Source organism: Calonectris borealis, chromosome 8 (genome assembly GCF_964195595.1).
Source record: "Calonectris borealis chromosome 8, bCalBor7.hap1.2, whole genome shotgun sequence".
In the NCBI taxonomy this organism is placed as follows: domain Eukaryota; kingdom Metazoa; phylum Chordata; class Aves; order Procellariiformes; family Procellariidae; genus Calonectris; species Calonectris borealis.
In genome coordinates this window covers 28,851,899-28,863,795 of record NC_134319.1, presented here as the reverse complement: position 1 = coordinate 28,863,795, position 11,897 = coordinate 28,851,899, and the positions used below count along the sequence as shown (strand labels likewise).

The following is an 11,897-nucleotide window of genomic DNA, read 5'->3' as shown; positions in this document are numbered from 1 at the left end:
TGAAGCCTCGGAGGAAAACCCCAAGGGCAGCAAGGAGAGCCACGGCGTGGGACGACTCGGACTTCCCGCTCACGTGCTGACCCGAGCCCGGGAGCGACGTGGGCTGAGACGAGGGTTATTTATTGATGCAGCGTGTTCTTGGTGACAATGATTGGGACAGAGTGGCTTCTCTTCCCTGGTCGGAGGGGAGGAATGTCAGCTGGACTTTCTCCGTGAGGAAGCTCCCATCCCCTGCATCGGGCAGGTGCCTGGGGAAGGGATGCAGGCGGGTACCTGCCCGCTGGAGCAGGGACCAGCCGGCAGCCACTACCTGCTCGAGGAGGAGCCGGGAGTTGCCACTTGCTCGCAGCGGGCTGTGCAATTACAGGGCAAAACCAAAAACTTTCCGGACATTTTGGGCTTTGGACATGCTGCATGGAGGGGCAGGAAGCCCTGTCCCTGCTGGCCAGACCCCAGTTGCACAGGGAGAAGCCTGACAGCACTCCCGGCTCCTCGCCCGGCTGCTGGAGCGGGCGGTGTGCTCAGCCCCGGCTCCTCCGTGTCGGCTGGGGAGGAGCGGGCATGCCCGTCCTGGCGAGAGGTGCACCGAGGGGACCTCCTTTCACCGACCACAGCCACTCCAGAGCTGCTCAACTGCCCACAAAATGCATTTTGGATGCCCTGCGGGTGCTGCATGGCAGCCAGCAGTGGGATGTTAGCACCTTTCACCTCCAAGGGGAAATCTCCAGGTCCTTCTCTCCCAGGGTTAACCCGCATCTTCACCTGCCGTGAGAGGAAGGCACATAGCAGAGCTTTCGACTTCTGCTGCCCGATGCCCAAGCCTGCAACAGCCCGTGGGCATGGAGCAGCGGGCACCCCGGCTCTCCCTGGCTCTCATGCCCGGGGATCACAGCTTGGCTGGAGCACCTGGGCTGGACTCTGCCACCCTGAGCATCCCACAGCAGTCTGGCATCGGTCCGTCCTCCCGGATCCGGCAGCTCTGTGAGCAAACTGGGCAGATGCCAAAGCCGCGTGCTCTCCAGGAGCCCTGACAGGTTACCCGTTGTGCCCCAAAATCAGACCCTTCTGCAGCTGGACAGGAGGAACTTTGTACTTAGAGGGTACATGGACCCCTCCAAACTTTTGTACACAGTAGTTCAGCACCATCAAGTCACGCGTGGCACAGTTTCCAGTATACTATTGCTAAGGCATGTATATATTCAGTAGATGCACCTATATATAGGGGCAAACCCGCTGAAGAGACACTTGCTACGTGAATCTGGTTGCATGGTTTCCTTGCAGCAGTTCAGAAGGCGGCTCGCCTCCTCCGTGGGTACCCCCAGGAGCCTGGCTGGTCCCCGCCTGCCGGGGGGCTCTGGGGCTGCACTGTGTGCCCCGAGATGCTGTCTGGGGAGAGCTCGGGGGAGCGCACACAGGTAATGGTGTAAGAGATGGAGGAAGGATGCTCAAGAGACCCGCTGGTTGACCCACACCAGTTGCCCATCTCCATGGGTGACAGGGAGGGTGCTCTGAGTCTCAGCATCTACGTCAGGAGATTCCCACGGGCAGGGACCGAGGCGGAAGAGGGGGCCTGGGAGCGGGGAGGGCAGGGATAGGGAGCTGTGCTCTGTGGAGGGGCCGGCTGGTCTCCCCGCGCGTGGTCCCGCTCGCTGCGGCAGGCGAGGTCTCGTCCCTGCCGCACGTGTAGCCTGCGGCAGCACGGAGCTGTGCAGCTGAACCAGGAGCGAGGACAGGCTTTGTTCATGCCGTGTAATTGGTACCCATCCGCCTCTGCCCTCGGATGCCCTCTCCCTGCTCAGGGCGCATTTCGGCCTCTCCCAGCCCTGCCTCAGCAAGCCGGGAGCTGGGAGCACCGGGCTGGGTAGGGGCACGTCTGCCCCACGGGCACTGCAGCTCCGGCTGACCCAAGCCGCCGAGCTCTGTGCCTGGGTGCCCTGCGCGGGGGGCTGCACAGCCACGGTTAGATAGCGTGTTACCATGTTACACGTTACACACACGCTGTGTTAGATAGCGTGTTACCATGTTACACGTTACACACACACTGTGTTAGATAGCGTGTTACCATGTTACACGTTACACACACGCTGTGTTAGATAGCATGTTACCATGTTACACGTTACACACACGCTGCGTTAGGTAGCGTGTTACCATGTTACACGTTACACACACGCTGTGTTAGATAGCGTGTTACCATGTTACACGTTACACACACGCTGTGTTAGATAGCGTGTTACCATGTTACACGTTACACACACACTGTGTTAGGTAGCGTGTTACCATGTTACACGTTACACACACGCTGTGTTAGATAGCGTGTTACCATGTTACACGTTACACACACACTGCGTTAGATAGCGTGTTACCATGTTACACGTTACACACACGCTGCGTTAGATAGCATGTTACCATGTTACACGTTACACACACGCTGCGTTAGGTAGCGTGTTACCATGTTACACGTTACACACACGCTGTGTTAGATAGCGTGTTACCATGTTACACGTTACACACACGCTGTGTTAGATAGCGTGTTACCATGTTACACGTTACACACACACTGTGTTAGATAGCGTGTTACCATGTTACACGTTACACACACGCTGTGTTAGATAGCGTGTTACCATGTTACACGTTACACACACACTGTGTTAGATAGCGTGTTACCATGTTACACGTTACACACACGCTGTGTTAGATAGCATGTTACCATGTTACACGTTACACACACGCTGCGTTAGGTAGCGTGTTACCATGTTACACGTTACACACACACTGTGTTAGCGTGTTACCATGTTACACGTTACAGACACACTGCGTTAGGTAGCGTGTTACCATGTTACACGTTACACACACACTGCGTTAGGTAGCGTGTTACCATGTTACACGTTACACACACGCTGCGTTAGGTAGCGTGTTACCATGTTACACGTTACACACACACACTGTGTTAGGTAGCGTGTTACCATGTTACACGTTACACACACACACTGCGTTAGGTAGCGTGTTACCATGTTACACGTTACACACACACTGCGTTAGGTAGCGTGTTACCATGTTACACGTTACACACACACTGCGTTAGGTAGCGTGTTACCATGTTACACGTTACACACACACTGTGTTAGATAGCGTGTTACCATGTTACACGTTACACACACACTGTGTTAGATAGCGTGTTACCATGTTACACGTTACACACACGCTGCGTTAGGTAGCGTGTTACCATGTTACACGTTACACACACGCTGCGTTAGATAGCGTGTTACCATGTTACACGTTACACACACACTGCGTTAGGTAGCGTGTTACCATGTTACACGTTACACACACACTGCGTTAGGTAGCGTGTTACGGTGCCAGGGGAGCAGCCCCACCGCCCGGGGAGGTGCCGGGGGCTGGTGTGTCCGTCCCCTGCTCCAGCTGTGACGCCGGCCGCGCCAGGAGCAGGGCTGCACCCAAAACCTCCGGTGGGCCCTGCACACCCAGACCTCTCTGTCACAGCAGCACCGGGGAAACAGTGACCTGGCGGCACTTCTGTTTGGCTGCAAAACGTCCCTCTGTGGCAAAGGATGTGAGGGCAGAGTGTGCCATGGCTGCCTGCGGAAAGCCTGCCTGCTGCAGCTGCGGAGCGCCAGGGGCTTGTCTTTGCTGGTCTGGCAGGGCAGGGCAGGGCAAGGCAAGGCAAGGCAAGGCAAGGCAAGGCAAGGCAAAGCAAGGCAAGGCAAGGCAAGGCAAGGCAGGGCAAGGCAAGGCAAGGCAAGGCAAGGCAAAGCAAGGCAAGGCAAGGCAAGGCAAGGCAAGGCAAGGCAAGGCAAAGCAAGGCAAGGCAAGGCAAAGCAAGGCAAGGCAAGGCAAGGCAAAGCAAGGCAAGGCAAGGCAAGGCAAGGCAAGGCAAGGCAAGGCAAGGCAAAGCAAGGCAAGGCAAGGCAAGGCAAAACAAGGCAAGGCAAAGCAAGGCAAGGCAAGGCAAGGCAAGGCAGGGCAAAGCAAGGCAAAACAAGGCAAAGCAAGGCAAGGCAAGGTAAGGCAAGGCAAGGCAAGGCAGGGCAAGGAACGGCAAGGCAAGGCAAAGCAAGGCAAGGCAAAGCAAGGCAAAACAAGGCAAGGCAAGGCAAGGCAAGGCAAAGCAAGGCAAGGCAAGGCAAGGCAAAGCAAGGCAAAACAAGGCAAGGCAAGGCAAGGCAAAGCAAGGCAAAACAAGGCAAGGCAGGGCAAGGCAAGGCAAGGCAAGGCAAGGCAAAGCAAGGCAAGGCAAGGCAAGGCAAAGCAAGGCAAAACAAGGCAAGGCAAGGCAAGGCAAAGCAAGGCAAAACAAGGCAAGGCAGGGCAAGGCAAGGCAAGGCAAGGCAAGGCAAAACAAGGCAAGGTAAAGCAAGGCAAGGCAAGGCAGGGCAAGGCAAGGCAAGGGCAACAGGGGGTACCCGAGCAGTTCGGCGGAGTAGGCGTGGCCTGCACAGCGGGGGCGTGACCGGCACTACAGGGGCGTGGCCTGCACACCAGGGGGGCGGGTCCAAGGGGGCGTATCCCAGCGCGCTCCGCCCCATCCGCTCTGCCCACCATCACGCCACCGGCAGCGCAGTCCCCGCCCCTTTCGCGCGTACCGATTGGCGGGGTCGGCGGGGCGGGGCGGGGCGTCACGTGCGGGCAGCGCTTATAGCTGGGGGGAGGCCGGCGGCGGTCACGGGAGTACGCGATGGAGCGAGTGGTGCTGGTGACCGGCGCCAGCGGGTGAGCGGTGGGGACCGGGCGGGAGAGGAACGATAAGGGAGCGGGCTAGGGCGAGCCGGGGGCGGGCCGGGCCGGGACAAGCCCGGCCCGTCCCGCCCCGGCTCGCCCTAGCCCGCTCAGCGTTGTATCTGACACCGTACCGTTGCAGCGGCGTGGGGCTGGCGCTGTGCCGGCGGCTGCTGGAGGAGGATGGCCGCATCCATCTCTGTATCGCCTGCCGTAACGCCCAGAAGAGCGAAGCCACGCGAGACCTCATCCTGGCCACCCACCCCGCCGCTCAGGTCTCTACCGTGGAAGTGGACCTGGGTAACCTGGCTTCCGTCCTGCGTGTCGCCCGTGAGCTCCGCTGCAGGTATCGCATCTCCATCCTCCACCCCACCGGACCCCCCCTGTCCGCCCTCCACCCCTCACCCCTGTGCTCTTCCCCACGCAGGTTTCACCGCCTGGACTTCGTCTACCTCAATGCTGGGATCATGCCCAACCCACACGTGAACTTCAAGGCACTCTGGCATGGTCTGCTCACCGGGTAGGAGATGTTGGGGGGGTCTGGTCCCCAGCTTGTGGGCAGTGTGGGGTGCTGGCAGCACCATTGTGGCCAAGGCATGCCCTCGGGTCCAGGGCTGAAGACCCTATCTCCCTTGCCCAGCGTGACACAGAGCACATCTCTGTGGGATGCATGGCCTTGCGTGGGGTGGGCTTGGCAGCTGGGTGAAGTGCCGGGGTGCTCCAAGGCACCTAGCGCTGCTTCTGATGCCTGGCAAGAGGCCTGCTGCCTGCAAGGGGAGGGCAAGAGTTCACCCAAAGCCTGCAGCTCCTGGCACTAGGCGTTGAGTGAAAAATGCTGGTGTGTTGCTGGGGAGGTGAAGTTTGCTCTTACTGGGTCTCCTACTGTTGTTTTGGTTCTGCTGTAGGTTTTTGTAGTTGTTCTCAGCTGTGGATCACGGTATTTTGTGAAGCTAATAGTTGATGCTTGTTCTGTAAGCACCATGGGGACAAGCATCGTTATTCTATAAGCAACATGCGGAAGCTGAGCTAGGGAGCAAAGTGACTTGTTTTAAGTCTAATACAGTTGTTGGGGTGTTGAACATAGATGCTAGACTGCTTTTCTTATCTGAATTAGGCATGGCCTTAGGCCTTAGTTCCATGCTGGAGCTTGATTTTTGTTATCTGAATGTGAAATGGAAAAGCAAGACTTTTTTTTAATGGTACTGTGCTGTGGTGAAGTGAAGGAAGGGACAAGTCTTCTCTGGTCTAGTGAGTATTGAGACACTTCCAAATAAAGGGGCTGGGATAGTCTGTAAACTTTTTCCAGGCATTTTTTCATGGGTTAATAGAACCCTTGAAGGTGAAATTTAGTGGAGCCTGTGAGGTGGGGGATACTTCTGAAGGACTGAAGTGGGGGAGCAGTAGATGCCTCCTGGCAGTGTTCCTCTCTAACTCCTGTCCTTGGCTTCCAGGAGGGTGCTTCACATGCTGACCACTGCGGAAGGAATAATGACCCAGACGGACAGGCTTAATGGAGATGGACTGCAGGAGGTGTTTGCTACCAACCTCTTCGGACACTTCATCCTGGTGAGGCTGCGTATGAAGATCAAGCCCTCGGTCTGGTGGTTGGTGCGGGTAGGGATGGGTACAGACGGTACTGATGAGTCAGTTCTGGCTTACAGGTTCGGATGCTGATGCAGGCTGCAGCCTGGCAGATAAGGAATGATAGGGCAAAGGTCTCGGGCTTTGTTAAAATAGCAATAAATGGTGATAGTCATTGTTGCAAGGGTTAATATAATCTCGAGGTTACTCTAGTTAGTGGATAGAGGTAAACCATACGTAGTTCTCTCTGTCCAGGGTGAATACCAAGATTTGGCTATATGAATTCTGAGGTGCTCAACTGAGCTGTGTGAGAGAATGGTGGCTGCTTGTAAATGCTCCTGGTGGACCTTGGGCTGAAGTTATACCTGAGCAGCGGCTGCTTCTGGCTAGTCTAGTGAAGATTGGCCAAGACTAGGAAAGCTGGGATAAGCTCTTGGCTTTTGAGAACTGCAAAGCTAACTGCAAGTCTTTAAAATTAGTGTTAAATGAGTTAACAACTATTTTGCAGGTTCGTCAACTTGAATCTCTACTCTGTGGTAACGAAAAGCCCTCACGACTCATCTGGACCTCTTCCAGCAATGCCAGGGAGTCTGCCTTCAGTCTTTCTGACTATCAGCATGCCAAGGGGCAGGAATCATACAGTTCCTCCAAATATGCTACTGACCTGACAAGTGTGGTTCTGAACAGGAAATTTAATAAGCAGGTGATGATGGGGTTTTGCATGTCTGAAGAAACCTAATGAGTTCCTACTGTTTATAATTATCATTACATTGTTGTTACCTAGTTACATTTGTTCATAGAAATCTGATATGGTCCTTATGCACATGTAAGAACCAAACATGTCTGAGGTTGAACTGGTGGTGTGGGTGGTGGAGAATCTGCCAGAGAGATTGCTTCTGGGGTTCTTGTCAGAAAAACTCCTGAAAGCAGAAGATTTTAGGAGCGGTCCCTACCTTGCAAGCTCTAGCTGTCTCTTTAGACCAAGGAATCAGTCTTAAAGAGCAAAGAGCTGCTGCTTTTTTCAGGCGTACCTATCAGAACAGGGCTGCTGTCTCTCCTGATGGCTCCATGCTGCTATTCAATTTTGTCACACTAAGATATATGAGCAACCTGCCTTCCCTGTCACGGGGGACTGCCGGATTTTGTTGGCGAGCTGCAGCCCTAGTCCAGTGATAGTGATTGCACTCTTCTGAAATATTTAAGGAGAAAATGGTTTAGTCCTAGAAGGCTGAACTCTTATCTCTTAAGGGTGAATTAGCCTTTGATTTGAGCGGGCTGTAATTTATGGGATGACTGCTGTTGCTGCTGAGCTGCATGTAGACTGCAATGTGAGGTTGTGATGTGTTGGGAGGCTGTGTTGTTCGGATTTAACATGAACGTCTCCAATTTGGACCTCTCAAAAATCACTACATCTAATCACTCTCTGGCTCTGGTAACTTTAGAGAGGAGAGCATCTGCTATTAACTGGTCTCTATACTCACTTCCATTTTCTTGCTGAGAAGTACTGGGAAGGAAGGAGTATGATCCACTCTTAAACTAACTGTTGTGTATTTTCACACTGTCTTGGTTTCTTCTCTGCAGGGTCTGTATTCCAGTGTTGTTTGTCCTGGTCTCGTTATGTCTAACATGACCTACAGAATTTTGCCAGTTTTTCTGTGGAAACTGCTAATGCCCATCATGTGGTTGGTAAGTGGATCTTCTGGCTGGTTTTGGGTTGCGATATACTTCACTGTAAATGATGTGCAGTGTGCTTCTGGCTCCTTGCTACCCATGCTGCTATACAGCTCTTCCTTCTGTTGGATTGGGCAGGCTGGTCCCTCTGCAAACCTTCCCTTTGGCACCCTGGGGCCCTGATTTCCAAGCTGAGTTTGGAGGTTTGGTGCTGGACAGCACTGTACGTAGAGCCAGGGTTCAGCCCTTCAGCCGTAGCAGCGTCTGTCAAGGCTCCCTTTGGAAGGTTTGCCAGCCTGTTGTGGGCTTGTGAAACCCTATCATTTCGGTGGCAGCAGAGCTCAGGATGAAACTTGGCCCCTGTGCTTTGAAACGCTGTTCGTTTCTATAACAGGCTGTATTTTTCAGTGTTCTTCTTTCCATCCCTCTAGGAGGCAGTGTCTCCTGCTCTCTTCTTTCCATCCCTCTGGAAAGCAAAGTCTGCTGCTTTCTCTTGCCTCTTCCCCTGCTTCCCCAAAACTTTCCTTGCCTTTCTTCCTCTGGACTTCAGCTTTTCAGGTTCACTACAGTTCTGTCCCTGCATGCAGGCTGCCTGCTCTGAGCCTTGATGCTCTTGCTGCAAGATTGGCCTTTCTGCTTAAGCTGCCCCGGCTGGCAGCAGCTGATCCTGACGGATCGCATTTTTCCTGGCAGTGGAGAGGCAATGCCTTCTCACTTGTCCTCAGCACTGGCAGTGTTGCAGATCCTCTCTGCCTCCTGCCTGACGTGCTCTTGAGACCATTCAAGAAGAGGTGCCCACGAGGCATGTGTGGCCCGTTGCCTCTTGCTTTGGGGGTGAGCTCTGTGTGGGGGCACGGAGCCAGGCTTGCTGATCTGGTGGAGGGCTGCAGAGACCAGAGTTTGTGTGATAAAGGGATGCTTTAATCATAAGTGTGCAGTGTCACCTGTAGTCAACTTTGAGAAACATTTCTACCTCTGGTAGATGATCTGGTGTGGCTGGGCTGCAGAGGGCTTGCCAAAGAAACCTTGGGCCAAAATACAGATTCTGTCATGTACTTCTTTTCCCCTCAGATCCGCTTTTTTGCCAAAACTTACACTCTGACACCGTATAACGGAGCAGAAGCTCATGTGAGTAGTTCACAACTTGATTTTAATATTCCTCCCTTCTGCGCAGCTCTTCCAGCATCTGCTGGCTCGAGCAAAGAGGCTCTCTGCCAGGCTGGTGGTGGGTGCTGTATTTCCCCCTGAACAGCCTACAGCAGTGAGTGCCGGGGGACCAGCTGTGACCAGGGCTGATCCAACAGGTGATGCTTTTTGCCCTTTATCAGGTGCCCATAAAATAAATGATCTTGGAAAAACACTATTCCTTCCCTCTCGGTCAGGGAGAATGCCGCTGTCCCCGTTGGCGGTCAGGCAGCCATGGAGGTGCAGGCAGAGGGGAGGGAGGTGGGTAACGCAGGGCGCAGTGTGCACCAAGAGCAGTAGTGAGCAAGTTCAGCCATGTGAACTGCTTTAGTGGTTTGGCACTGGGGCACTGGTTTACTGTTGGCTCAGGTAGGTCACAGCTGAGGGGAGCCAGCTCAGAACAACTTCTCTAGATATCAGGTCTTCCCCGGCTTGGTAAAAGCACCTGTGGTGTGTTCTCCTGTGGCATTGGCAGTCCGGTCCTTGACTGCAGGCTTGGTCGGGACAGTGTGTGCTAGACTTGGTACACGTTTGTGCTCTTCTTCCTAGGTGTGGCTGTTCAAACAGAAGCCAGAGTACCTGGATGCGCTTGTCAAATACCACAGCTGTACTTCTGGACTGGGGAAGTGCTATGTGGAGCCCAGAAAGGTAAATGGAATGACAGCCTCGTGCTGCCGGGGACTTGGCTAGGGGTTTGCCATCTGCCTTGCATGAAAGGGTTGGTGCCAAGGGTGTCCTGTGGCTGGAGTGGAAACAAGATGCATGTTGAATGCTGACGTGGGGTTATCTGTGACGTTTCCTAGAGTAACTCCTGGCTCAGGCTGGAGTCTGGAAGACGGTGGAAGCGATGGTTAGAACAGGATGAGTGTGTAATGTTGCTTCCCCAAAATATGTTCTGGCTTGTGCCCTGGTGATAGATGCCTTTAGTTGCCTCTCTGTGAATGTAGAAGCTCTGGAGATGCACCCTGCTATCCCCAGAGCTGCCCTCAGCATCTGTGCTGGCTGCCACCGAGGTGGTGGTCTCACAGTTTTCTTATTGTCTTCCAGATTGATGTGGATGAAGAAACTGCTGAGAAATTTTACCAAAAGCTGTTGGAACTGGAGAAGCAGACTCTAGAGAGATACAGTGATCTCCTAGATTAAGTAAAGCCAGTCCCAGGGGGATAACAGGCTCGTATCGGTAGATGGGCTTTCTTCATTCTGGTGCTGCTTGTGTTGCCTGCTGTTCTGCAGGCACATGGCTTCAGACCCCATCTCCCTTCTCGACAGAAGGTGAACAGTTCCTGAAAAAGGAAGTGTGAAAACTGAAGAGAAATACTTAGTCTTTCTGGTATGGGATTTTTTTCTGGCATAAAACTGGAGACCTAGAGTAGGTGGAGACTGTCTTAACATAGTTGCAAAGCAGTGTCTTGCAAAAGCAGGACTGAACTGTGCACAGTTTGGGAACAGCCTCAAAACATGTGGTTTAAATCTGGCTTAGGGCAGGAAAGGCAACAGTCTGGGACGCTGCCCTGCATCTTGGCTCTACCAGTCTTTCTAGACGGCTCAAACACGTTACCTGTGGCTGATCCTGAAGTACTTGAAGGCCCATCTTCAGAAGAGCTGTTTTTCATGTACACCAAAGCTGGGGCCGGCTCTCCAGATGTACTCAACAAGATTGAACCTTACTGGAAGTCAGGCTCTGCACAGCATCTGAAGCCAAGCTTCTGAAGAGCTGGCCTTGCCTCAACTGTGAGGACAGATGCCTTGCTGTCCCCTGGGTATGGGGCCATATATGTTGTAACCACAACTGTCTGGAAAGACTGAAGCTGTTGACATTAACCTGGGCTCAGGGCTAGTCTGCTCTGTTTGTAGCAAGAGTGAGAGGTTACCATGTTGTTTTATCTATTTAACTGTCTTTTTATATACATTTACTGTACCAAGTGTTCTTCCTGTTGTCTGTCTGGGGATCTTCACCAAGTACCTGGTGTACTTCAAGTGCTGCAATGAATAAATGACTGGAACTGACTTGTCCTTGCTGTAGCGGTGTCTTTACTCCAATAGCTGGCTGCTTTTGACTCGGAGGGCTGGAAGGGAGGTTGGTTTGTTGCCTTGCACCATGTGCATACCTGGGAACCGTGGGGTCTGTTCTCTCCTGCCGTAGGAGAGTTGTTTACTTCTCTTGTTCCTCCTAGTTAATGAAAGACATGAGTGACTTCTGAAGACTTCCGTGTGGCTTTGTGCGTTGGGCACCTGTGGGGTGTCTGGGAGTCTTTCCCAGCCTTAGGCACTTGGGAGACGTAGATGTCTGGTGCTTGCTCACCCCGATGTGTCACAGAATTACTGATTTAATGCTCCCTAGTAAGGGAGTGTTACGGTGTGCCCAGGCGCTTCCCTGGGGCCTGCCAGGGGCCAGGCGAGGCGGGAGGCTGTGCTGCTCAGCCTGCACCTCCCTGGCTGCCGTCGGGACCCCCGAGGTGCGGCTGCGCTGCCCGGGCTGGTGCGTCCTGCTGGAGCGCCCACAAGGGTTGGCTCAGGGGTCTGTGCGGGAAACTGCAGAAGCACAGAGCTGGCATCTGGGAGAATCCAGGCTCTGCGGAGGCTCTTCATTGAGTTGGCTTCTAGGGATACAGATTTAAAGACTCTTGCTTCCATTTTTTTTCCTTCTTCCCACCCTCCATTGTTCTCGAGCATCCCTACAAAGAGGAGGGATACTGCTAGCATGGTGGTGTCTGCAGTAGAAATAG

The 11,897-nt window shown here is 53.6% G+C and overlaps 1 protein-coding gene across 5 annotated transcripts; it reads left to right on the top strand.

Annotated features, from left to right (window-relative positions):
• The first annotated feature begins 1,206 nt into the window (after nt 1-1,206).
• On the top strand, nt 1,207-11,178 carry HSD17B7 (hydroxysteroid 17-beta dehydrogenase 7). Of its 5 annotated transcripts, none has more exons than XM_075156605.1 (9): nt 1,207-1,415; nt 4,877-5,080; nt 5,162-5,254; nt 6,186-6,300; nt 6,824-7,018; nt 7,897-8,001; nt 9,161-9,290; nt 9,721-9,819; nt 10,219-11,178. In XM_075156605.1, exons 1-9 carry the CDS (start codon nt 1,207-1,209, stop codon nt 10,221-10,223), a joined length of 1,155 nt encoding a protein of 384 aa, XP_075012706.1. In that variant the 3' UTR covers nt 10,224-11,178. The 5 variants fall into 5 exon arrangements, with proteins under 5 accessions (XP_075012706.1, XP_075012705.1, XP_075012707.1 ...); XM_075156604.1 differs by lacking the exon at nt 9,161-9,290 and adding an exon at nt 9,058-9,114; XM_075156607.1 differs by lacking the exons at nt 1,207-1,415; nt 9,161-9,290 and adding exons at nt 4,629-4,728; nt 9,058-9,114.
• Nucleotides 11,179-11,897: the final 719 nt, after the last annotated feature.

Excerpts from the sequence above, each read along its gene's own strand:
- HSD17B7 (XM_075156604.1), top strand. The coding sequence starts at position 1,207 with ATGCACCTATATATAGGGGCAAACCCGCTGAAGAGACACTTGCTACGT. Across the intron at positions 7,019-7,896 it reads ACAGGAAATTTAATAAGCAG|GGTCTGTATTCCAGTGTTGT; the intron begins GTGATGATGGGG and ends TCTTCTCTGCAG. Across the intron at positions 9,115-9,720 it reads ATAACGGAGCAGAAGCTCAT|GTGTGGCTGTTCAAACAGAA; the intron begins GTGAGTAGTTCA and ends TCTTCTTCCTAG.